Below are 26,879 nucleotides of genomic sequence, written 5' to 3'. Positions count from 1 at the left end.
TGCAAATTAATTAATATTAATAACATGTCGATAATTATATGTATATTAATCTGACTATATTAATGAACTGATTCATATCTTGGATATTCTTATAATAAGCAATTTTAAGTTTCCTTATCTATAAAAGTAAAGGTAAAAACGGAACCTATCTTAGAGTTGTTGGGAGGATTCTATGGGATGATGCACTATAGCCTAGCTAAAAAGTAAGCACTATTTTCAGGAAAACAATTAGTGATTGTTATTAACATTTTCTAACGCGCATATTTCTGGTATATGCATCTACATTCAATGCTCAAAAAGGAGAGCAGAGAGTATTTATTAATTACTTCTGTACCAGATTCTTTACTAATAATTAAACCTCCCACGAGGACCCTAGAGGGACGCACACCCCTCGTAGGGGGCCTTCTGCAGGCCACACGCCTCGGAGGGTTTCAGGCCAGGGCGTGGGATGGCTCCTATCCCTTTGCGGCTGCGTCGGCCGCGCGGTCATCGCACCTTGTTCGCTCCGCCTCTTCCCCACAGGGTCGTCGTGGCTCCCGGCTGCGGGTGGAGGCGCGAGCGCCGTTAGGTCCCGTGGGCTTTTGGGACACTGTCAGTGCGCGGCCCTTGCCTCCTGCTGCCGCCTGGGGCGCTGGGAAACCCGACAGCGATGGTGTCGCAAAAGCGTCGCGAAGGCGTCCGCCCTTGGCGGCTGCCTGCCACCTGTATAAGCGGAGCGTCCTGGGGTTTGAAAACTAGTATGGAGGCAGCGGTGGCTGAGGTTCCCCGGGATTGCAGGGACTCCATGGAGAAGCGGCTCTTTGGTGTCCCGGGCTACTGAGCTCTCGCCGCCTGCGTTCCCGGAGCGCGGCCGTAAGACCATGCTGGCCTCGCGCGTGGTGCGCGGCTCCTGGGGGGCCCTCCGCAGCGCCGCATGGGCGCCGGGGGCGCGGCCGGGCAAGGGGCGCACCCGAGGGGCCCTTCTGCCGCCCGCGCCCTGCTGGTTGGGCTGCCTCGCGGAGCGCTGGTGGCTGCGCCCGGCCGCGCTCGGCCTGCGGCTGCGTGGCCTCGGCCCGCGGAACCACTGCTCGGGCGCGGGCAAGGCGGCCCCCCGGCCAGCTGCTGGAGGGGGCGCCGCCGCCGAGGCCCCGGGCGGCCAGTGGGGCCCGGCGAGTGCAGCCAGCCTGGTACGTACCGAGGAGGCGGTGGAGGGCCGTCCTCTGGCTGGGGTCGCCGGCCCTGGACGCGAGTAAAGTGCTCGGGCCGATCCAGCTCGGATGCTTCCGTTTCAGAACGTTTAAACCGTTCCCTGAAGAGAAGCTACGGGCAAGTCATTCGGTCGGGATGAGTTTCAGGGGCGCCAGCGGGGTCCCACCTGCAGTCTCGGTGGTCAAGTTTGGACTCTCTTCTCATCCCCCTTCTCTCCGTACCCGGTGCTAGAAGGGCTTCTGCGTACTGCATTGGTAAAAGTAGCCTTTGCTTGTCTTATTAAAACTCTATTTTTAATTTTTTGAAGCGAATCCCCAATGTTTAGGACAAGTCAGTGGGAATCTTTAGGAAGGTATACAGGTTCTTCTGTTTGCTTGTGCACGTTTGGTTCACCATCATTTGGCTTTTGGTAACTTTACACGTTATAGGATAGTTAAGTAATTTAGGTCATAATTTAAAGATTATTTAAACCCTAATTATAAAAAAAGATTAGTATTACTCTTGAGGTAACAGAGGGAAATTTGTCCGCTTACCTGTTGAAAATACTGCCCAGGCAGAAGACACCAAAGCATAATCGTGGGAGAGCTTTTGATGTCGTGTTAGCAAGACTCATGCAATTATTACATCTTCAATTGTTACGTCTTCAGTGGGCCCCTGTACTGCTTTCATCAGCTGTACAGCATGGGTTGAGGTGGCCACATCCTGGCAGGAGTCTCAACTCCACTAATAGCTAAAGCATGTTGGGGTTTGAATGCTGGATGCTTTGAAGTTGTTATATCCTGGCTGATGTCCTTCGCAGACGGCAGTAGTTGGTCGAGTATGCCACAGGTTATCTGGTTGGGTAATCCGAGATTAGCTCTCCTAATGTTAACTTTGAAACTTTTACAAATTTAATGGTTAGAAATTAATGAAGTATTTTATTTTTAACTGAAATATTTTATGTAGAGCTAAGAAGAACTCCTTTCACTGTTCAACAACATTTAGTTCCTGTTTATTAATTCACCAAATGAAATCGTGTTGCTGTTTGCAACTTTGTCTTTAATTTTGCTCCACAGCTATCTCTTAATTTGGGGCCTCTTCTTTCTGATCTTTTGCTTCGTTATTCCTTTTTCTCAGTCATGAACTGCGTTTCCCTCCTCCCTCCCTCTCTGTGAGTTGCTCTTACATTGGATCGGTATTTGACTTAATTCTGTGCCACAGCAACGTCAACAGACTTAACTTTTTTCTCTGGACTCTGAAACTCTGATCTTTGAACTTGAATTTGGAATATATTCCAAGAATTTTTTTTTCTTTATATAACGCAGTTTGCTTTCAATAAAAGATCCTAGGTAGAGGTTTGTATTGCTTCTTAGTTTGTGATTGTTCCCTGGAGAATTTGAAGCTTTTCTGTAGCTTTCAGTGACAGTATTCTGCCACCTAACCCTAACAACCACCACCCAGTTATCCCTACAAGCTGAGGTGCTTTCTTGCTGGTTTTTTTGCCGAGTTCTGTTTATAAACCCAAATATAGTATCTTTAGAGAATCCCCCTTTTTTTTTACAGGGTAGTTTATTGGATTTTTTTTTTTTTCAGCATATAATGGGGGTACAGATGTTTAGGTTACGTATGTTTATCGGATTTTAAAAGATATCTTTAGAAAAATGGACTTTGCCAGTTTTTTAAAAACCAAAATTAAGGTTTAGGTAAGTTGGTTACTGATTAAGAAAGAGGTTAAGTAGGGTTAGTTCTTGTGAAGAGAAAGTCCCATGGGGTGGAATTGGCACTGTTCACTCAGTGTGGGAAAAAAAAAATCCAGGCTGTATTGGTGTTATTTCTGTACCCTGTTGTGCAGGATGTCTTAGCTTTACTGGGCTGAGGCTTTTTAAAGTTAAAATACCCTCTCACTAATCACATTTTGTTTGGCAAGGAAGGGATGTTCTTCAGAGCAGCTGCCAAAGAGCTCTTTTGTTAGTGCCAACTTCAAACAGCTTGGCTCCAAATGAAATTTCAAGGAATCGTAAAGCTCCCACATAGGAGGTGTGAAAGCTCTCAGTTTCTGGTTAAGGATCTTAACATTTCCATGGCTGTTTTGAAGAGATTTGCAAAATTTCTCTTTATTTCCAAATATCTCAATCCCTAGTCCTATCTCCACTTTGTTTCAGCAATTCACTGACTTAGTGATAAAGTTATAGAATTAAATCAGTTTTTTTTTATTTAATTGATATGATGAATTCATATCTGTATTCACTGTGTACAGCATTTAGCATTCTTTTGGTGGATGTGTGTAGGGGAATGAGGGAGGTCATTTGCAATAAATATTTCAAGCCATGATGCCTGGGGTTGATAATTTGGCTTTTTTCTGACACTTCATAAGACTATTTGTCTACTTACAAGATCTTCCTGAAATTTCACTTTTGAAAGCAGAGTATTGAAAATTCTGATTTCTTATGGTAAAATCATATATTAAAGCCTTAGCTTATATGACAGATAATATGTTCTTTTATGTCTTCTCTTTTTAGGAAGAAAACCTATTATGTATGTAAGACCCTTTAGTCTATGTTTGGGTGCATGGCACATCTTCATCTTCTGTATTCTTGAAAGGTGGTTTTAGAGAGACATCTATAAAAAGAACAGAATGTATTTAAAAACTCAATTTAATGTATCAAATTTAAAGTTTATGTAGCTTCTGAACCTTAAGTTGCTGAACTGTATTTTCCTAACGTACATACTTATTTAAAGTGTGAATTTTTAGTATTTCATTTAAATTTTGTTATCTTTGTATTTCAGTATGAAAACCCATGGACAATCCCAAATATGTTGTCAATGACAAGAATTGGCTTGGCCCCAGTTCTGGGCTATTTGATTATTGAAGAAGATTTTAATATTGCACTAGGAGTTTTTGCTTTAGCTGGGCTAACTGATTTGGTAAGTTGTAAACACACACCCCTTTTGCTGTCCTTCCTAATCCCAGGGTCTCTACTACTGCTCTAGGATAGCACAGCCTTAGCTGTTTCTTGGAAGGAAATCCTCAGGATGAATTTGACCTAGTACTTTGTGTAAGGACTTGTCTTTAGCATCTGCATGAGACTCTTTTTCTGCATATGATCTACGGGAGGAAGTGAAGGTTGTAGGGAGAGATAAGAGGGTGCACTTTGTACTCTTGCTTTTTAAATTCTTTGTAAAAGAAACACCCTTAGAAAGTCCCAAAGAGCTACATGTTTGCTTTAGGGATGGAAGTAAAGAACAGAGGCTCTGAGACTATTTTTCTGTGTATTGTGACAGAGAGAAATACTCTGATCTGCAGCAAGAGTTGGTTTTCTTGGTGGAAAGAAAAACAGTGGGCCAGTTGTTATGACCCAGGGAACTGGGATGTGACCAGGGAGCTCGTAGAGGTCAGAGCTTCGCTCAGGTTTAATGCTAACAGGAGGCTGTAGGTACCCCACAGGCTTGGTCCCTGATCTCTGCTCCACAACATTCTGACCACCTTGCAGAAGACTCTGCCCTAGGCTGGCCTTTGAACATCCTTCCTTTTTCCACTCCCCTAAACATGGACAAAGGAGAAAAGAGGCCCCTGATACCGTAATGTCAGTTTGGCAGGAGGGGAGGATTTATTTGGGTGATCTCAAATTAGAACTGGGAAAATAATTTTATAACAAAAGCTTTCATTGTGTGTTAAATAGGCTTTTATGGACTGGCCAGCCATTCTCATGTATGACATTATTTGTATTTATCACCCACTTTGTTTTATATAAGATTTGAAATGCCTTATAAAGACAGTTTTTGTACATGCCCTATAAAAACACAGTCAAGAGAAGTGTGAAAAAGGTAGAGAAAACATTTTAAATGAGGGCAAAATTAGCATGGAGAAATAGAGACATTATATTCTTGTATAAGGCTGGTCTGAGATGCATGTGAGCACCCACACAGTCAGTGATTTGGTGCCTCTTCAAGCTTTATGTTTGAAAAGCTTTGCTCAATATTTATTTTGTGAGACTAGACAGAAACTAATTTTTTATTAATAAGAGTTGTATATTAGATTCCTCTGGTGCTGTCAAAAAGAAAAAAGTTGTACAGCATCTTTCTTTGTAACATCAGCTATGCTCTTTTAGGTTCGTAGAAACAAAAATTCCACCTGCCCAGTAGCAGTATGAGGAACAATATAGAATTAACTAAAGATTTTGGAGGGTAAACAGAGAAGAGCATTTACATCCATAGATAGTGTTTCCAAATATGCATCAAATATAACCCCTCAAATTGGCTCTTGCCTCTCGCCTTCCGGACTTTAGCTCCATTTGTCACCACCTCTCTCCATTCTCAAAATCTTTCCCTTTCTTTTGTCCCTGCTTTTATCTTTGAAGCATGAAGGCCTCCACTCATTATTAATATGGTCTCAAGTCTGTCAAAGGTCATTATACTGATAATGAAATTTTTTTTAATGTAACAGATAAGATCTTTTTCAGTTACTGGATTCACTTTTTTTAGTCTGCTAGTTTGGTTTTTTTTTTTGAGCTGCCATGTGAGATTGCAGTATTCATTGAATGGGAGAGAGGCCCCATTAACTTTTGTAAGTTTATAACATGATGTGTGTGGAGACCTGAGTTAACTGGTACTATACTTCACATTTATTCCATGGAGGTGTTAAAGCCTACGGATTTTAATGCTGGGCAGATGGCTGGATTCATCAGTTTAAGCAGGGGAATGACAAGATCTGATTGTGTTGTTTTTGAGAAATGGATTATAGAAAGGCAAGAGTGGAAGAGTGACTGGTTAGGAGGCTTGTAGTAATCCAGGGGAGCCATGGTGGTAGCATGGACAGGGGTGGGAGTTTGGAGTTGAAGAGAAGTGGATGGGTTTGGGATATATTTTAAAGATAGAGTTAATATGTTGATGGATTGGATATGTGGAGTGAGAGAAGGAGGAGTCAGATATGAATACTGTGCTGTTTTTTTTTTTTTTTTAAACATTCTCTTATCAAAAAACCAGGTGCATGGAGGTCACATTTTCTATGACGGGCAACACACAGGATATAGGGAAGAATACCAGGAATTCTGATGCCTGTCCCCTTAGAGGTATCAATTGAGCAATTGAGTGTAGGCGTTTGGAGTTGGAGGAAGTCATCGTTATAGAAAGACAGATTTGAGAGCTGTCAGATACAGAAGGTCAAGTCTGGGTGAAATCATCTAGGCTGATGTAAAAGAATAGAAATGAAAGGTCAGAGAAATGAGCAATGGAGAAGCCAGTAAAGGACACTGAGAAAGAATAGCTGGCAAGGAAGGATGAAGATTAGGCAATGAGGTGTCCTGGAGGGTAAGTGAAGAAAGTGCTTCAGTTGTATTGAGGTCAGGTAATTTAAAAATGCACAGTTCATTGGTGATTTTTATGAGCATCCTCTCTAGAGGGGTAGGGATGATTAGAGTGGGGTGATGAGCAAATGTGAGGTGGTAAGGACAACGGACATTGCTTCGAGGCATTTTGCTTTGTAGGGAAATAGGGTCAAGGAAGGGTCGTTTTTAAAGATACATACTGGGGGAGTTTTGTTAATTGACTGATTAATTAATTAAATGACCAGTTAGAGGCCAGGTGTGGTAGCTCATGCCTGTAATCCTAGCACTTTAGGAGGCCGAGGCTGGAGGATTGCTTGAGGCCAGGAGTTTGAGACTGGCCTGAGCAAGAGTGAGACACCATCTCCACAAAGAATAGAAAAATTAGCCAGACGTGGTGGCACACTCCTGTAGTCCCAGTTACTTGGGAGCCTGAAGCAGGAGTATCGCTTGAGTCCAGGGGTTCAAGGTTGCATTGAGCTCTGGTGACGGCACTGCACTCTAGCTTGGGTGACAGAGCGAGACGCCGTCTCAAAAATCTCAAATAAATAAATGATCATGTAGAAAAGGAGAGATTAATGATGCAAGGGGAGATGGGGAAGAAGGGAGGCAAGTCCCAGAAGGTGAGGGCGTGGGATCAAGGCTCAAGGAAGGCAGAGAGAATGTGAGTTGATGCAGGTAGGTGGTGGATTTGGTGATGAGAATATGAGGAGGTGCTGACCATCTTTTTCTTTTCTCTCTAGGAAAATGTAGACATGGTCATGGGCTAGAGGGCTGGAGTAGGTCTGAGGTGAGAGCAGACAGTGTGAAAAGAGAAGATAAATGCAGTAGGTAGGTACAGGATTGCCAGGAAGTATTGAGTGCCCACAGGAGATTTGTGGTCACCAATTTGAAATGAGACCAGTCAGCCCACTTATGTGTTTTTCTTAAGCAGTGTTCAGCTGCTTGGGTGCAGGCCTGGAGTACGTGGATAGTTGTTTTTAAGCAGTGTTGAAGGAGAGTAGAGTGACGGAGTTATAGATGTTTGCAAAGGAATGATGATGTTGATGACCTTGGAATCTAATGTGGGTTAGAGGAATAGTGAGGATGAGAGGGTGATGATGGTAAAAAAAAAAGTGGAGGTCAAGTTCCCTGAGATTCGAAACTGAATTAAACCTGATCTTCCAAGGTCCCAGCTCCCCCTATTCTGTTAATATACGTAAAAAGAAAATAGATTCTTTCAGTTGGAATAGTTATAGCTAGTAATTGCTTTTCTTGAGGATTTACTAAGTGCTGAGTGCTGAACAAGTATTAATCACATTATGTGCTGAAGACAAATAACCTTTTGAGGTAGGTAATGTTATCTCTGTTTTACAGATGAGGAAACTTGGGCTTTAAGAGGCCAAATAACTTGCCCAGGGTCACGCAGCTAGTAAGTGGCAGAGCCAGGACTTGAACCAGTTCTGTTTTGCTATAAAGACCAAGTTGTTAACCACTGTTTATTACTGCTGTTTCCCCCAACTCATTGGAATATGGACAACTTATCTATCCTTTAAAATGTACCATGTTTAATTATATCTAAATTAATTTTATCTTTTCCTTAGAAAACAAGAATAGAAAATTCAAACATTTATTGAAGCTTGAAGTTAAATAAAATGGGTAAAAGTGAGTTAGGGACTTGGATAAACCAGAAAATATCTGCGTTGTTTAATGTGGATTGACGATATTTGGTTTCAGTCCATTTTGTGGCCCCAGGGTGGCCAGATCTCTCCCTTTCTCAAGTTAGGCTGGAGATCTGGATTTTTATGGGAAGATTTTGAATATTTAAATGTTGGTAACTAATTATAATTTTTAAAAACTCTGGCAGATCAAACAAAACCAGCCTGAAGGCCCCATTTGGCCCCCTAGCAATAAGTTGTGAACTCTGATTTAAAATATAATTTTTTTCCAATAAATAATAAAAATAAGTAATTTAAGTATGAGAATTTTAACTAGGCCAGATACAGAGGATTGAGTTTTTTATTCAAATATAGGTAATGTAGATACACTCAGAATATGGAATTAATGGTGGTATTGAACAAAGTAAGTTGAAAATAGAAAAATGGTAAGTTATAACAGAGAGTTGGATCATATTATGGAAAAGTAGGTAGGAGTTGTAAAAGTTTAGTGTCTCACAGTTAAAGAGTAGTCCTTGCAAGTAAAAGCAGCTATTTTAGCTGTTGTGAAAATAGTCTTAAGGCTCAAAAGACAGGGCTCCTGGTCCAGACTCTGTCAGTCATGCTCTCTGTGAGTTTTGTTTGGGTTCTTTTCATCTCTAAATATGTGTCTAGGTTCATCCTACAAAGGGGCATTGTAAAAATATTGAAAAATAACTGGAAGGCCTTGAGGAAAAAAGTTTTGTAGAAATGTGAAATTATTTTCAGACTAAAAGCTAAATGTATGCCAGTGAAAAGAATGAGAATGTTTTGGGGGTAAGAAACAGAAGAGATTTTGTTAACGTTTTATGAAAGTGTAGTTATTATTCTGGTACCTCTTAAGCTTCAAGATATCTACTCTGTTCCTATTATGACTTTTATAAAAAAACAAACAACTTCTATTTTCAGTTGGATGGATTTATTGCTCGAAACTGGGCCAGTCAAAAATCAGCTTTGGGAAGTGCTCTTGATCCACTTGCTGATAAAATACTTATCAGTATCTTATATGTTAGCTTGACCTATGCAGATCTTATTCCAGGTAAGAACGCCGTCATGCGTGCTTTTAAATAGCACAGGGAAGAATGACATTAGTCAGTTTAGGACTTCTCTTGAGAGACAAATAAATTTTGTTCCAAAAATATATTTTTCAATTTTAAACTGTTTCCCTAATTTTAAACTATTGAACTGTTTTGATTGCCAACATCTTTGTTTCTTTTAGAGTTTATATCCGAGTTGTACTAATAGAATTAGTGGTTTTCTTAATAAGATTGTTTAATATTAAAATTGAACAAATATTTCACAATGCCTATTCATATTACTGTAGAATTTTTGAGGTGCTATGTTATATATTTTTAGTGCCTCACTTTTTGAAAGCAATTTAAAGTTTTCCTAAGTCTGTTACTACCTTTATTAAATATAGTTTAGTCATAATAAATGAAAACTCTGAAATCCTGAAGATGTCTATAAAACTTCACATCATTATTATTATTTAGACCCTATTATTCAATATTCAAATCATACATATAGTTTGTACATTATCTGAATACTTTTTCTAACACAATTTTGTGATCTTTTGCTTTGTATTTTGCATGTGCTTTTCTGGTTGTTCGTTTTCTACTTCAGTTGTATTTCTTAATCAGTTTTTCTTCCTTGATCCAGATTAAACTGTTTTTTTCCCCTGGGGTTAGAAATCAGATCTGAGAACAAAGAAGCTGCCATGTGGTCCTTCAGTATCATGCTATTATTGACATTTGATAGGAAGGAGTGTAGTGGTGTTTTGGTCCAATGTAATCTTACCAAGCTGGAAATTCCTTTTCTTTTTTACCATTAGCCTTCTAAGCTTTCATGCCACATTAAAAAATAAATTGGACTAATGTTTACATTTATATGCTTTTTTGAAAGTTGGAATCAAGGTGTATATATAGTTGGGGGTGGGGGCTTGAAGGGACAGTGGTATTCTCATTCTAATGACTGTAGGGAATTTTTAGGAAAAATCCTATAGAGCATTCTGGTGACATTCAAAATTCAAATGATCTGTGTATGTATGTTTTCATATCTCTCATTTTGAATGTTACATTTTATTATGTTTTGTTTTACAAAGTTTGGGTCATTTCCCTATTAAACATAGAAATTATTTGAAGTGCAGGTGTCTTTTTTATAGAATGTCTTTTTTTTTTTCCCTTTGAGTAGATACTCAGCAGTGGTATTGCTGGATTGAATGGTAGGTCTACTTTTAGTTCTTTGAGGAATCTCTATACTGTTTTCCATAGAGGTTATACTAATTTACATTCCCACCAACAGTATGTAAATGTTCCCTTTGGCTACATCTGCACCAACATTTGTTGGTTTTTTTTTTTTTTTTTTTTTTGAGACAGAATCTCGCTCTGTCACCTGGGCTAGAGTGTCATGGCGTCAGCCTAGATCACAACAACCTCAAATTCCTGGGCTCAAGTGATTCTCCTGTCTCAGCCTCCCAAGTAGCTGGGACTACAGGTGTGCACCACAATGCCCAGCTAATTTTTGTATTTTTTGTAGAGATGGGGTTTTGGTCTTGCCCAGGCCGGTCTGGAACTCCTGGCCTCAAGCGATCCTCCCACCTCAGCTTCCCAAAGTGCTAGGATTACAGGTGTGAGCCACCGTGCCCAGCCCAGATTTGGGATTTTTTTTTTTTGGCTTAGAATTCCTTCACGTATTTGGACTCTTTTGGTTTCATGTGAAATTTAGGATTTTTTTTTCTAATTCTGTGAAAAATGACATTGGCATTTTGATGGGAATTGCTTTGAATCTTTAAATCACTTTGGGCTGAATGGACATTTTAACAATGTTGATTCTCCCAATCCATGATCATGGGATGTTTTCCATTTGTTTGTGTCATCAATTTCTTGTCAGTATTTTGTAGTTCTCCTTGTTGAGATCTTTTACCTCCTTGGTTAAGTATAATGTATTCCTAGGTATTTTATTTTATTTTTTGCAGCTATCATACATGATACATGAGTTCTTAATTTGATTCTCAGCTTGACTGTTATTAGTGTATAAAAATGGTACTGATTTGTGTGCATTAATTTTGTAACCTGAGACTTTACTGTATTTATTTATCAGTTCTAGGAGTCTTTTGGAGGAGTCTTTAGGGTTTTCCAGATAAAAGACCATATCATTGGCAAGCAAGGATAGTTTGACGTCCTCTGTTCTGATTGAGATGTCCTTTATTTCTTTCTCTTGCCTGATTGCTCGACCTAGGACTTCCAGTATTATGCTGAATAGAAGTGGTAAAAGTGGACATCCTTGTCTTGTTCCTGTTCTCAGCTTTTCCCCATTCAGTATGTTGTTGGTTGTGGGTTTGTTGTGTATGGCTTTTACTATTTTGAGATGTTTCTTCCATGTCTAGTTTGTTAAGAGTTTTCATCATGAAGGGGTGTTGGATTTTATCAAATGCTTTTTCTGTGTCCCTTGAGATGATCGTATGGTTTTTGTTTTTAATTCTGTTTATGTGATGAATCACATTTATTGATCTCTGTATATTGAACCATCTTTGTGTCTCTGGGATAAAACCCACTTGATTGTGGTGAATTATTTTTTTGATGTGCTGTTGGATTCTTTCTACTATTATTTTGTTGAGGATTTTTGCATCTGTGTTCATGAGGGATATCTGTTTGTAGTTTTCTCTTTTTGTTGTGTCCTTTCCTGGCTTTTGTATCAGGGCAATTTATTTTTAGAGAGAAGGTCTTGCTCTATCATCCAGGCTGGAATGCAGTGGTGCGATCATAGCTCACTACAACCTCGAACTCCTGGGCTCAAGTGATCCTCCTGTCTCAGCCTCCTGAGTAACTAGAGCTACAGGTGCCACCACACCTGGCTAATTTTTTAAATTATTTTTTGTAGAGACAGGGTCTTGCTGTATTGTCCAGGCTGGTCTGGAACTCCTGCCTCAAGCAATCCTCCTGCCTTGGCCTCCCAAAGTGCTGGGATTAGAAGCATGAGCCACCACACCCAGCCCCCAGCACTCTTAATGAACAGTAAACTTACTGCAATGTCAGTATACACACAGGTCCATTTCTGGATTGTCTGCCTTTTTCCCCATTGATTTGTCCTGTCTTTGTACCAGTGCCATTCTTACTTTTTTTTTATTTTCTAGAGACAGGGTGTCACTTTGTCATCTAGGCTGGAGTGCAATGGTGTGATCATAACGCACTGCAGCTTCGAAAACCCGGGCTCAAGCAATCCTGCCTTAGCCTCCTGAGTAGCTAGGACTACAGGTGTGTGCCACCACGCCCAGCTAATTTTTTAAATTTTTCTCTTTTTTTTTTTTTTTTAGAGAAGGGGTCTTACTATGTTGCTCAGCCTGGTCTCTCAAACTCCTGGCCTCAAGCAATCCTCCTGTCTTGGCCACCCAGAGTGCTGGGATTAGGCATGTGAGCCACTGTACCTCGCTGACATTTCTCCATTAAAGATGATGTTTCCTGTAGAGTTTTGTAGATACCCTTTTTCAGGTTAAGAAGTTCACTTCTGTTGGGAGTTTGTTAAGAGTTTTTATCACAATCGGATATTCAATTTTATCAAACTCTTTTTTGTGTGTGTATTATGATTGTTATGTCATTTTTTTCCCTTCAAGCTGTTAAAGTGTGGTGAATTATTGTCTTGTAATGCTAAAACCACCTGCAATTCCTGGTATAGATCCAACATGGCCATGATATATTATAAAGATATTGCTGGATTTGGTTTGCTAACATTTTATTGAAGATTTCACATTTAGATTCATAAGACTGTCTTGGAATTCTTTTCTCCAAATATTCTTATTAGGTTTTAGTATCAAATTTATAACTAGCCTCATAAAATAAGTTACTGACTGCTTTTTTCTCCCTTTCCACTTTAAATGTTTGGTCGAATTTGTTGAAGCCTTGAGTTTTCTTTGGGGAAGAGTTTTAAAATAATTTATTTTCTTTGTTACAGGACAATTCAGGTTTAATAGTTTTTTGACCATTTTGTAAGCTGTGATGTTTTTCTAGGCATTTGTCCATTTCATCTACATTATAAAAACTTATTGTAAGGTATTTATAGTATCTTCATTAACGTTTTGATGTCTGTAAGGTATATAGCAACGTCTTCCTTCTCATCTCGGTTGTTATTTGTCTCTTTGTTTTTTTTCTTGATCAGTCTTGCCAGAGGTTTGTCAGTTTTATGAATCTTTTCAAAGAACCAACTTTGGAGTTTCTTTCCTTTTTCTGGAGACAGGGCCTCACTTTGCCATAACTCAGGCTGGAGTGCAATGGCGTCATCATAGCTCACTGCAACCTCAAACTCCTGGACTCAAGTGGTGCCTCCTGCCTCAGCCTTCTGAGTAGTTAGGACTACAGACACATGCCACCACATCCAGCTAATTTTTAAGTTTCTTGTAGAGATGGAGTCTCACTATGTTGCCCAAGCTGGTCTTGAACTCCTAAGTTCAAGAGATACTCCCAACTCAGTCTCCTAAAGTACTAGGGTTACAGGCATGAGTCACCATGCTTGGCCTTCTTTGAGTTTTGTTTGCTGTTCTTTTTCTGAATTCTTTAGATCAATTCTGTCTAGTAGAAATAAAATGGGAACTACATATGTAGTTAAAAATTTTCTAGTAGCTATATTAAAAAAATAGGAGGAAATAGATGAAAATAATTTTAATGATATATTTTATTTAATACATTGTATCAAAAATATTGTTTCAACATGTCATCAATAAAAATTATTAATGAGCCAGGCACAGTGCTTTGCACCTGTAAATCTCAGGCTGAGGTGGGAAGATCATTTGAGGCCAGGAGTTTGAGACCAGCCTGGGCAATATAGCAAGACCCCATCTCTAAAACCATAAAAAAATAGTAATGAGATTTTTTTTTTATACTGTGCCTTCAAAATCTGGTGTGTAGTTTGAACAGTGCAGCTATAGATGGATACTTAACTCATTGTTTATCAGCTTTTCTAAAATATGCATGTTAGGCTATATATATTCCCCTAAGTATCACTTTCTGCCATCTGCTGCATTTGCTGCATCTCCTATGTTGATATTAGTGTTTTTGTCATTGTCCAGTATAGAATATTTTCTCATTTCCATTATGATTCTTGACCTCTTGTGTTAGTAAATATTTCTTAATTTGTTGCTAATTTGTGGGGATTTTCCAGGTTATCTTTTTGTTACTGATGTCAAACATGATTACCTTGAGCAATACCAACTGTAGGATCTCAGTGTTTGGTATGTAGACCTTCACTTAATCCCCACTGCACTCCAGTGCCCCTGGGTTCGGAGAGTATCACGTAGAGTGGGGGTTGGCAGACTTTCTCTGTAAAGGGACAGATAGTAAGTATGTCAGGCTTTGTGGGCTGTGTAATCTCTGTCACAGCTACTCATCTTTGCTATTGCAGTGTGAAAGCAGCTATGAAAAGTATATAAATTAATGAGTGTGAATATGTTCCAGTAAAATTTTACTTACAGACATTGGAAATTGAATTTATAGAATTTTAATGTGTCACAAAATATTACTCTTTTGATTTTTTTCCCCCAAACTATTTAAAAATATAAAAGCCACTCTTGACTACAGGCACCTGTAGCCCTGTTGCAGAGGCCTAGTGGAAAGGTGTTAGGAAGGTGTAGGGGCTGGGGACCTAACCGCTCTTTACACGGAACTTCAGGGTTCCCCTGGTGCTGCGCTGGCCTGGCGCTTGTGAGCGTTCCTTCCTGAAGGACTTGGGTTTCGGCTCTCCTTACCTATTACTATTAAGCTTAGTTTAAACTTTGAAATTTGTCTTTTCTACTCATTCTCTTTGTGACGTTACATCCTTTCATTCCTTTACTCCCATTTTAGAAGGGTTTTATAAAGTAGAGAAATTCACAGATGCAGTGTCGCATGTTCTTTTATACTATATTTTTGAAAAGTCGCATCTACTTTGATTTTAATAGTGTCGTTTCTTTAGGAGTAAGAAATTTGCTTTCTTCCTTAGCTTGAATAATAAATCATTCTGCTTATTTTTTTTTTATGGGAGGGGGAGAAGGATGAAAAATTATTTGACTTGTTATATTTATTAGAATGTAGATTACGAATCTAGGATAATTTCTACTTGCTTATGGGCATTTGTTTTGCCACATTTACCACCTAGCCACATTTTTTGTATCGTTATATCATTTCTGGCTTACCACATGGTAAATTCTTACTTCTGGTTTCGATTTCTAGAATAATTCCATTAAATGTATTGTTTTCAGTGCAAAAACCAATGATATGGATGTTGACCACTTTTAATATGTAAAAATGAGTTGATTTTATGAAGTATTTCCCTTTAACTCTAATAAAATTTGCTCATGATGTACCTCTTTGTTGCAAACATTGCCTATGTTTCAGACGGAGTTAGCAGGTAGGGAGGAAGACTGTGTAGCAATCCCTGACACATTTTACACTGTGCTATCCACCACTAACACACTGTCATATTCTAGCAGGCAGAATGAAAGCTGCTTTGCCCCTGGAAGAAAAAAGAAGGGAAGGCCAGAGAAAAAGTCAGAGAACTAGATAAAATTGCCCAGAGAACCACAGTAGGAGCCCATATACTGTCGGTCGGAGGAGACTACTTTCTGCAGAAAGGCCCCAGCCTGGCCGTGCATGCAGATCACCCAGGGAGCTTTCATCTAGACTTTTAGGAAGCTCTCCCGAGGTGATTTTTGGGTAGGCAGTTAGTTTTGAGAACCCTTGATTTTGTTAACAGCCCTTTCCGCCACCAGACTATTACAGACGATAAACTGAGTCCAGAGATGCAGATTGCTAGGTTGGAGCCTAATGCACTGACCCAAGCATAGTCTGTGAATTCTGTACACCTACATCCTTGCATAGATACAGTCTTGCATGTTCCTCCATGTTTATGTGAGTTTTAATTTGCATGGGCTTGCTGCATTTTAAAAGAGTGGTTGTTGTTAGATTTTGCCAGCTAATGATTGCAGTAGAAAAGTTTGTTTTGCAGGTACAAAAATGCTTCTAAAAATCATGGTTCACTGTTTTCTTGCATGGCTTCTGTGGGCATATCTTCTGTTTGTTCAAAATACCATGACTTGAATTGAGAAGCATTTTCTCTTTGGAATGGTGTTATCATCAAGGAGTAGGCCAAGGATCAACATTTTCATCATTTCTATGACCAGCAGAGATTTAAATTTCAAATCTGTAATTAATTAGATTTTCTTCAAATTGCAGAGCCAATAGAAATGTCAGAACTGAAGAGGACCGTGAGTACGGCCTCAAGTAATTCGTAAGAATTGTTTGAAAGTATTATGGAAGGGATGTGCATGATCCTTTTATTTTAGTAATGGAAACAATTTGATCTGAGTGTTTGAACTCAGGATTTTTTTCCCTTTTAAAAATTCTTTTTTTTTTAAATTTTGGATCTTTCAAAAGCATATTTTTTCCTTATAAAAGATACATATTCACAGTTTTAAAACTTCCTGCAGTGCAGAAGGATATAAAGTAAAGCAAATTCTCCGCCCTCTCATTCAAGAAGGGAGTAGGGGTTCCTTGGGCATGAATCTGAAGTACACTTCTGTTGGCACTGGGTCAGGGGACAGTGCTGTAAAACTGAGGAATGATGAGAAAACTGTTGACGAGCTGAATCCGTTGAATGACTGGGCAGGCAGAAAAATAGCAGTTGCCTGGGTAGGAACTGGCTGCATAAGAATAAAATATTTTTGTTTGTGCACAAATAGTGTACATACAGCAAATTTGACTCTTGAGAGAGTAGTCTAAAGTGCAGAAGCATTCAGTGAGAGCTCCTAGGACTCCAGAAGAGCTTGAGTCCTCCGACATCCTTCCCAGCTTCCTTATCATCTCTCTACATGTAATTCTGTTGAGCATGGTGATCTTTTTTCCAAGTCCACAAAGCTGAGATTAACAAAGGAGATGGAGTAGAGCAGAGCCGACACTGGTAACTGGAGATTTATAGCTTAAAACATATGCAAGAAAAAACAAAAAGAGATGAGAGGATCAACATTCTGAAAGGCAGACATATACTGCACTGCACTTTCTTTCGAGGGCAGGTTAAAGAAAAATATAAAAATCAGTGGTTCACTGTAGGGATCCTAAACTGTCCGTGTTTATTATGAAACTTTCGTTTATGGAAAACACCAGTTTATGATAAGACTGAATGAGGTTTTATTGTATTCATAATGTTTATTAGTAATTTTCAAAATCTCAATTAAAATTATTTTATATTTGATTTTCAGTTCCACTTACTTATATGATAATTTCAAGAGATGTAATGTTGATTGCTGCTGTTTTTTATGTCAGATATAGAACTCTTCCAACACCGGTGAGTTTGTTTCCAAAAAATATTCTCTTAGCATTACATGTAACTTAAGGGAAAGAAAAAAAAGTAAAGATTCACTGTATTTATGGTTATAGGATTAATTTATGGCAATTATTTTTTGATCCATTTACCAGGAATTTAATTGTTATTTGAATCATCCAGTAAAGTGGTTGTTTAGTAAACACATGAGTAGTCAATTTTAAAAAGGTGTCTTTCTGTTTTAAGCCGAAGTGAAACCCCAACCAGCAAACCTCCATCCCTAGCAGCAAACTTTGTTAGAGGTGTTTTGCATAGATCCAAGCCATAGTGTTGTCTAATTTAGCCTCTACTGTGGATTGTCCAGAATTGGTTTTTAAAATTACAGTTGTAGGAACATGGGATGGTTTGCTTGTGTATTTGTTCATTGGTTCTATAAATATTGGAGCACACAAGCATAGTGTAATAATCTCTTTTGACTCCCAGTCTAGTGAAAGTAGAGCAGTATTTTATTCATTTTGTTTTTAAAAAATTAATAAAAGAAAATAGTGATAGGGAGTTTTGAGTTTAGTAGGAAGATGTGATCAAGCAAACTTCATGATAGCTATTTAGAATTTTACAGGAATGAGAAATCTAGAAATTTTTAAAAATCAATTTTCACTTTGTATTGAACGTATGTATGTATTGAATGTGTGTGTGATTTATAAAGAATGTAGATACTACCCATTTAACATAAAGAAGATAAATACAGAGGGTTTATCTAGCATAGGGCCAGGCAATGGTAAGTAATCAGTAACTGTTACCTACATATAACAGCAAAATGTTTGTTTTAAACTTGAACAATAAATTGAATACTTTATCTGTTTTGGTCCTTTGCCAGCGAACACTTGCTAAGTATTTCAACCCTTGCTATGCTACTGCTAGGTTAAAACCAACATTCATCAGCAAGGTAAGAGATACACAACATCCTTTTAAGTTATTCCTTTGTGAATTCTATGTTTTTTTGTCCCCCCTTCTGGCATGTGCCTCTAGGTATAGCTTTGTGAATTTTATTATAATGAATATAAACCTCAGGCAAGAGTAGCTGAAATGAGACAAATTTAAATGCCCTGACTATAGGGGATAGTGGGGTAGGGCAGACAACTTTAACCCAGTTCTTTGTCCTCTGAGCTTTTTGGATCTTTGAATGGTCGGTGTATGTTGTGCCATGGGTTAGTGGTCTGAGTGTTTAAGCTCTGAATGAGGTAATTGGGCCATGTTTAGGAAAGGGGAAGGGAACTGAAGTGGAAGTTCTTCTTGACTGAGATGCAAAGAGATGATGTAGGGTCCCTTGTGGTTTCACTGCCTCCCTCCCTGTGGTGAAAACACCATATAGTATGGTTCTTTGATTTTCAGATTGACACTCTTAAGTGGAAGGAGGTTGGAGAAAGTTTTATTGACTAATGAACAACTGCTACTCTTAGTTGTCCATTCTGTTTTCCTGAGCCTTCAGGCCAATCTTTGCACACAAAAAGGATACTATTAGTGCCTCTCAAGCCATATTTGTCTTTCCAAGAGCCTTGTTAAGTTTGCTCAAGTCATTCTTGTTAGGGTGGAAAGGCTAGTGGGTGCTCACAGCGCGGGTGAAGAAAGATTTCTCATGCTGAGATTAAGATATATAAAAGTAAAAAAAAGTTTATTTTATCCTTTTAGAGGAGGGAGAGAGAGAGGGAGAAATAGAGAGAACGGAAAGGGGGGAAAGAGAGCAGGGAGATGGTGTGGCATCCCAAAGAAAGAGAAGGGAGTGCCAGCATGAGGCCAGGTGGCTTGCTACTTTTATGAGGACAAAGAGAAAAAAACAGTGACAGCTGCCAGTTGATAACAAAAGCAGCGGCAGGCAGGGAACGAAAACTGCAAGGATGTCAAGGTCCACGGTTGGTTTCCTCCCTTTCCTTGGAGAAGCGATTATCACAGGAGATGTGACTCTATCCTCTAGATACGGTTGAGGCTGTAGTTCCTTTTCCTGCTGTTTACTCAGGAACTCTGTAAAAGCAGATTCTCAGAAAACAATTTTGAAAGAGAGATTTACATCTCTTTTCTGTTCATGTAGCTCTTCATAAGTTGTGCAAAACAGAACTGCAGGGTACCTGTTGGTGAGAGAACTGAGGATTGATCTTTAACTTTTCCTGGGGAAATTGTAGGATTAGGTATTTTCCTGTTATTTTCACAAGGCCATCCCCTTCAATTCTTTCGTCCCATCTTTAATGACAGGGATTTAGCAGGTTAGGGCTGCTCATCGTCTTTGGAAAAGAGGGGTGATTGCTTTTATACAAAGGCTCCCTACGGTGGACTTTAACCTATGTACATAGGGTTCTTTTGGCTTAGTGACTTGTATTTATATCAACTACAGCAACTTTATATGTAGTACTATGTAGAAAGTGGCTTAAAGAGGTGCAGGGGCAAATGCCTCAAACAAACCCTTGTTCTTGTGGGAAGTCCTCCAGACAAAATTTATTATTTTGTTTTAAAAAGGAAGCAGACTCTTTGTCTTTGGGCTGCAGAATGGATGGTAGAAGAGAGGTGCTTCTCTACACACATCACCCCCTGTTTCATACTTCACAGACTCCTTCACAGAAGGATTCCCATGATGACAGAGTATTGCTCGTTCTCTTCTAGTTCTAGTTCCAGTGTATTTCTAGTTCTCTTTTCTTTTTTTCCCTAATGCTGTATTTTAGGGTAGGGAATCTTACTCATTTCCTTCAGAAGAGGCTCTTTTATGGAGATGATGGCATTTTAATTTTCTGCCCTCACAGGGGTTGACAGGTAGGCAAGTGAAAGGATCGTTGGCTGAGGCACCAGGGAAGCTGGGTTCCAGCTTTGGTTCTGTTGTCTGCTGTGAGAGCAGGTAACTAACTCATTGCCCATCGCCCTCACTTGTAGAGGGCAGCTGTGCAGACAGACGGGTCAGTTAGTGAAGTTGACCCTTCTGTGTGTTCTCACCTGTGAATGCCAGTCTTTGGCAGGGATGTTGTAGGTCAACATCAAGCACGCTGAGGGTATGTCATGTTACAGTGTGATGGGATGGGCTATGCCTTTGTCACAGAAGCTTGAAATAAGGTCCAGTTGGCACTATTCATTTATAACTTGTTCCTTTTTTTCCTCTTAGGTAAACACAGCAGTCCAGTTAATCTTGGTGGCAGCTTCTTTGGCAGCTCCAGTTTTCAATTATGCTGACAGCATTTATCTTCAGATGCTGTGGTAAACTAAATTTAGAATTACTCTCTGAGAATGTCAACAGAATGATTTATCGTGACAGCCCTGGAATGACTTTGTTCTTTAGTGTTTATTGAGCACTGACTGGGTGAAGCTGTGGCTACATTTTATTACCGTTACCATTCTTAAGAAGCTTACTATCAAGGATGGGATGTAGAAGTTAGCTTTCATGTAAATTAAAAGGGATGAGAGGTACTGATGATGTGTTACGGTTTCAGAGGAGGAAAAGATACTTCCAGGTGGGAAGAAGGGGGAAAGTTTCAGGGAAGAAGGGGCATTTGAGCCACGAGGTATAGGTGGATTTTGTACAGGAAGAGACTGAAGGGAGGCCATCAGGTATGGGACGATCCTCAGCAAAGTCAGGGAGTAGCAGTGGGGAGAGGAAAATGAGTTCATCCTATTGAAAAGGGGTATAGTGGGAAAACTGAAGAAAGGAGTTTGAATTTTATTATCATAATTGCTTATAGTCTTGAAAATGAGTCAAATTCAAACTTTCAGAGTTCAAAGTGTGCCACATTGATATTGAAGTATTATATTTTAGTATATTTTTAACTCTATAATTAGAACTTTTTAGCTTGATACAGTCTGGGCCAGAAAATCATTGGTCAGTTAAGCCAAAGAATCTTTAAAAGGGATACATACTCTAAACTTTTTTCTTTTTAGAGATAGGGTCTCACTCTGTCACCCAGATTGGAGTGCAGTGGCCCAGTCATAGCTCATTGTAACCTCAAATTCCTGGGCTCAAGTCATCCTCCTGCCTCAGCCTCCCAAGTAGCTAGGACTACAGGCATGTGCCACCTCACCTGCTAATTTTTTTTTTTTTTTCATTTTTGTAGAGACAGGGTCTCACTATGTTGCCCAGGCTGGTCTTGAACTACTGGCCTTAAGTGATCCTCCTTCTCTGCCTCCCAAAGTGCTGGGATTATAGGCGTGAGCCACTGCGCCCAGCCTAAACTTCTTATTTTAATCTAAAACATAAAAGTATACATTCATTCTGATTCATCCTGTACCTTCCAATATAGGATGAAGGCTTTTTTAAGTATAGATTCATCAATGGGAGTTTTTTTTCTTTCTTGAATAAACTACATAACACAACCTCTCTGATTTTCATTTTTTACTTTTATAAGGTGACGCAAGAATTTAAGACATTTGCAGAGCAATCTGAGTGTAGTAACTAGATTTTTACCATTTTTTTCCAGTGTTTTTATGATCATCCTGCCTACTATTAAGTCTTTCCAAAACATCCAACCTAGTTCTCAGAAATAGCAGTTGTTCTTACACGTATGTTTCATTGGTTTATGTATGAATTTAGAATATCCAACTGGCATGAACAGGTTTGGGATCAAACAAAAATGAATCTAGATGATTCTGTCTCACCTGGCGGAAGCAGAAGTGTGTGGGTGCTGTAAGCATTTAGCATGCCATGGGCACCACCACCCCTGTCATTTCAAGGAGAGTCTGGTTAAGGAAAAATTGGTAAAGAAAGCTGAAACATATTTAAAATGACTCAGATATCCTTAAAATTCTTAAAACCTGCAGGAAATAGAATCTAATGTTCTGAGCAGCATGGAGCCATGGAAAGAGAAACATGGGCTTTAGAGGTGAAACCAGGCCAGGCTCAGACATAGTTCTGTCATGGGCCCGAGCAAGTCTTCAGGGTTTCCATTTCCTCGTCTGTAGGTTGAGGTTGCAGTGAGAATAAAATGAGAACGTAAGACACCTAGAAGACTGTTGTTTACATTACTAATTCCAATGAAGTCTTAAAGAAAAGCAATGTATTTAGATTCTTGTAGTTAACAAAAAGTTACTCCACACAGCCTTTGTACTTTTTAAATCTTTTACATGTATTCATTGTGATTCTCCGTGTTACTATGTTTTAGACTTGACAACTGAATTTTCTTTCTCTCCTTCCATGAAAGGTGTCTTACAGCTTTCACCACAGCTGCATCAGCTTATAGTTATTATCATTATGGTCGGAAAACTGTTCAGGTGATAAAAGGCTGATGAAAGTCATCCATCACCATTAGCAAGGAAGCAGCATACGTCATCGGCAGCAGGGCCCGTGGAAATCTACAGGAGTTTCCCAATTTTGGTGTTCAGCTTGGAAAAGGACTTGTCAGAACAAACCATGTCATCGAAATTTAAGTAATGTGCATTGAAAATAAGCTTGATCATGTGATCATGGGCATATGCAGAATTTTCAATGTATTTTTAAATACAAATAAAACTATAATTTAGAATTTTTAATGTTAGGTTTCTTGATTAATACATGAGAGATCAGTTATTCTAATTATTGTCAGCCATTTTTATATGGTTTTTAAAAATGTACTCCAGAGCCTGGAAACTGAAGAATTGACACCTCTCTTAAAATAGAATTTAAACTGCTCCCAAAGCACTAAGGAATTTCCTGGGTTTAAACATCTGTCCTACACAACTTGGCTATACATTTTTATGTTTGATTTTTAGATCTATGCATACATTAACAGTTCATGTGGTTAACATTTGATCATTTAGAGTAATGAAAATGGAGTTAGTGTAAGTGGATGAAGTAAAGTTGTAAAGGGATTTAAAATGCAGTAAATTTTGAAAATAGTAAGATCAAACAAAATAGAAGGTGTTGAAATTCATGTCCAGTAGTCTTCCAGCCTCTCAGGTGCCTAATAGTTTATGTATCAGGATAACAAGTAACAAAGGTAGTTGAAATATGAGAACATGTCCATTAGCCTTTGCAGCTAAAAGGCAGTGAGTTACATCATGCCGTCCCTCTGTTTCTAACGTAGCAATGTTTGTTTGATATTGGAACCTGTACTCATATTTTGTGTAAATAATATGAAGCTGTATATTTTTCAAAAGTTTTTTTAAACTTTGGGAAATCTTCTTTTGTTAAGAAGTTAAGGAATAAAAGAGCTGGAAAAAAATTGTACTTTTAACTTGGTTTGTTCCATGTAGCATACTTATCTTCTGCTGTTGCTTACATTTTCTGATTCACTTACATTATAAAAATCATTGGTTTGGGACGACCATCTAATTTAAAAGACATTCTCACTACGCCATGATGTTTGAGACAGTGGGGGATATTGGGAGGGGGATGTCCCCGGGAAGACAGTGTGGAGTGCTGGTTGCTTTCTCTGAACAGTAGAGGCCTATTGCTGCCCAATGTCCCTGGTTTTAACCCAAGTGTAATGTGGACTCATACAGTGAAATTATCCAATCACAACCTGCTGAGCTGTGTTAAAATGAGAAGTTATAAGAAAAACTCATGCGTCTTGGTGACAGCATTCTACATCACCGTGCCCCTCTGTGGCTTGCTGATGGCTTCCTGGCTTCCTTGTTCCCAGACTAGCAGCTGAGCCACTCTTGGTTTGGAGCATACTGAAGCCTGCAGCCAGGGACACTGCCACTGAATCAGATGGTGGGGGGTGGGGGGAGAAGGGGTGTGTATGGCTGGCTGTTCTAGCCCTTTGGAACCTCCCTACAGTTTCATAGCTGGGAGGTGGTAAGGCTGGAGGTTAGTCCCACTGTAGAACCACTGAAGAGGCCCAGTGAGCAAGTCTTGGCATTAATGAAGTAAGCACACAAAAATGGTTAAAGAAGGGAGGACTAGAGGTAGTTGCGGGGAAAATTAGAACTGTGCACTTTATTATACTTGTTTATGATTTAGTGTTGATACCATTGGAGTGATTTGTGGGTTGGACTCATAATCTCTTTACTGTTAAGGTCTTAATCTGGCTCTGGTTAATATACTTTTTCCGCTTCAACCCTTAGAAAAATGTTCCAAATCTACCCAGCTTTTTGTATACTGAATTATAAAACACATAAATTTTGCCAGTTTATAAAACATTGGATTTCTATTAGGCATCTTCAAGTATATTCTATGCATACAGACTCAAAACATGATGAAAATATATTTCAGTGTCTCCACAAAATAGACTTGATAGTAGGCTAAAAATAAAAAGCATTGGGATCATTTGGCCACACATCTGAGAACGTCAGTCATATTTTTGGCTTTTGCTTTGGATTTTTTTTGGTTTTTTTTTTTTTTTTTTTTTTTTGAGGCAGTTTTGCTGTGTTGCCCAGGCTGGCCTCTGGAATTCCTGGGCTCAATCCATCCTCCTGTCTCAGCCTCCCGAATAGCGGGGTACTACAGGGACATGTCACCATACATGGCTTGCTTTGCAATTTTTAAGTAGGAGCTGGTGGAGATTTTTAAAATCACTGGCCAGGCGCGGTGGCTCAACGCCTGTAATCCTAGCACTTTGGAAGGCCGAGGCGGGTGGATCGTTTGAGCTCAGGAGTTCGAGACCAGCCTGAGCAAGAGCGAGACCCCGTCTCTACCAAAAATAGAAAGAACAGCTAAAACTATATATAGAAAAAATTAGCCGGGCATGGTGGCGCATGCCTGTAGTCCCAGCTACTCGGGAGGCTGAGGCAGAAGGATCCCTTGGGCCCAGGAGTTTGAGGTTGCTGTGAGCTAGGCTGATGCCACAGCACTCTAGCCTGGGCAAAAAGAGTGAGACTCTGTCTAAAAAAAAAAAAAAAAAAAAAAGTTGGTTACATTTGTGATGAAACTGGGGATCCACGTTAAAATTTTGCAATGCTCTTTTGAAACTTCAAACACCTAGAAAGATACAGAGCAATTCGGTTATTTGTGTAAAACTCGGGATATGCTCAGTTTCTGCAACATGGTTTGGAAACAAAAGATACATGGGATTCACACTTGATTTTTTTCCTGACAGCAGAATTAAATGCTGTCGTGGGTTGAGCTGTGTCCTTCGAGGAAGGTATGTTCGAGTTCTAACACCTAGTACCTGTGCATATAACCTTATTTGGAAATAGAGTCTTTGCAGATGAAATGAAGTTAGGATGAGACCGTATTGGATTACAGTGGGCCTTAATCCAATGACTAGTTTCCTTGTAAGAAAAAGTAAATTTGAACACAGACACAGAATGCCATGAGATGATGGAGGCATAGATTGGAGTGATGTCTATAAGCCAAGGAACACCAAGGATCTCCACCAACCATCAGAAGTAGGAGACAGGCATGGAACAATTCTCCCTCAGTGCCTCTAGGAGGAATCAATCCTGCTGATACCTTGAATTTGAATTTCTGGCCTGAACTGTTAAGAAAAACAAATTTGTTACTTCAAGCCAGTTTCATCAGTTGGTGGTAATTTGTTACTACAGCAACAGGAAATTAACAAATGCTCATGTAGAAAATTAAAATCTAGAAATATGGCCTCAATTATAATTTCATAGAATCGCATTTTTCCCTGTTTGCATAAAATTGAAAAGGGTATAGTAGGCACATCTCACACTAAGATACAAATTATTGAGGTGTTGTTTGATCAACTGGGAGCAAAGAAATGCTTTGGCTTTTAGCTAGAGCCTTGAGGTTCTCTTTTGCCCATTTCTTCCCTCTAATTTAAAAAGAAGTTCCTGAAAGTAAGGTTATTATGCTTCCTAAAAAAATAATTCATTGTTTATTTGTCTACTTAGTCTCAGGTGAGATGTAGTTAACACTGACTTTTAAAAGGACAGCCTTTTCCTGTGTTTTACAAATATTCCCAGAAAACTACAATTTTAACTGTAAAGCTGGAAGTACATATTTTTTTTTTTTTTGCCATATCTTGAAATGTACCTAATAAACCCAGAAGGCCTTAGGAAACAACCCATAGCTCTTCCCCTCACTCCCAGTTCCAGGAATCCACTGGAATTGATTCCTTGAATAATACAACTCATTATTATGCCTTAGCCAGAGCTTGACCATGAAAGAACTTATGCTGGAAAGACCTGAGGGTGTCACCTCTAATACGCAGAAGAAGCTGGGTTATGCGATTTCTCTATGTTTTATCCCTTCCCACTTCCATACACTCTTCTACTGGATACTGAGGGGCACTAACTGCTGGAACACCCAAATGAAACAACACACAGGAGTTGGTGTTTGACACACACGGAAGTGGTCTGGCCATGATCATCAGGTTTCTGGGAACAGAATAAAGTGGAAGGAAGGGAAGGAAGCTGTTCCTTGGACTGAGAAACTCAGTGTGGCAAGTCCTGCGTGCCTGAGGCGTGCTGGCTTCACGGGAGTTAGAAACACTAGAGCTGACGGGGCTGTTTTTGACCGTCTGTATCTTCTTTTCTGCGCTTAGAGTTAAATTCGAGCAGGGAAAACTGGCTAACTGAAGGC

The 26,879-nt window shown here is 39.3% G+C and overlaps 1 protein-coding gene across 1 annotated transcript; it reads left to right on the top strand.

Moving 5' to 3' along the window:
• The first annotated feature begins 706 nt into the window (after nt 1–706).
• On the top strand, nt 707–22,939 carry CRLS1 (cardiolipin synthase 1). Its single transcript, XM_012639307.1, has 7 exons — nt 707–1,166; nt 3,955–4,092; nt 9,071–9,200; nt 17,382–17,467; nt 18,321–18,389; nt 20,586–20,677; nt 22,612–22,939. The coding sequence occupies exons 1-7, from the start codon at nt 861–863 to the stop codon at nt 22,694–22,696; spliced, it is 906 nt and encodes a 301-aa protein (XP_012494761.1). The 5' UTR covers nt 707–860; the 3' UTR covers nt 22,697–22,939.
• Nucleotides 22,940–26,879: the final 3,940 nt, after the last annotated feature.

Source organism: Propithecus coquereli, unplaced genomic scaffold (genome assembly GCF_000956105.1).
Source record: "Propithecus coquereli isolate 6110/MARCELLA unplaced genomic scaffold, Pcoq_1.0 Scaffold139, whole genome shotgun sequence".
Taxonomy (NCBI): Eukaryota; Metazoa; Chordata; class Mammalia; order Primates; family Indriidae; genus Propithecus; species Propithecus coquereli.
This window is presented reverse-complemented; position numbering and strand designations above follow the sequence as displayed.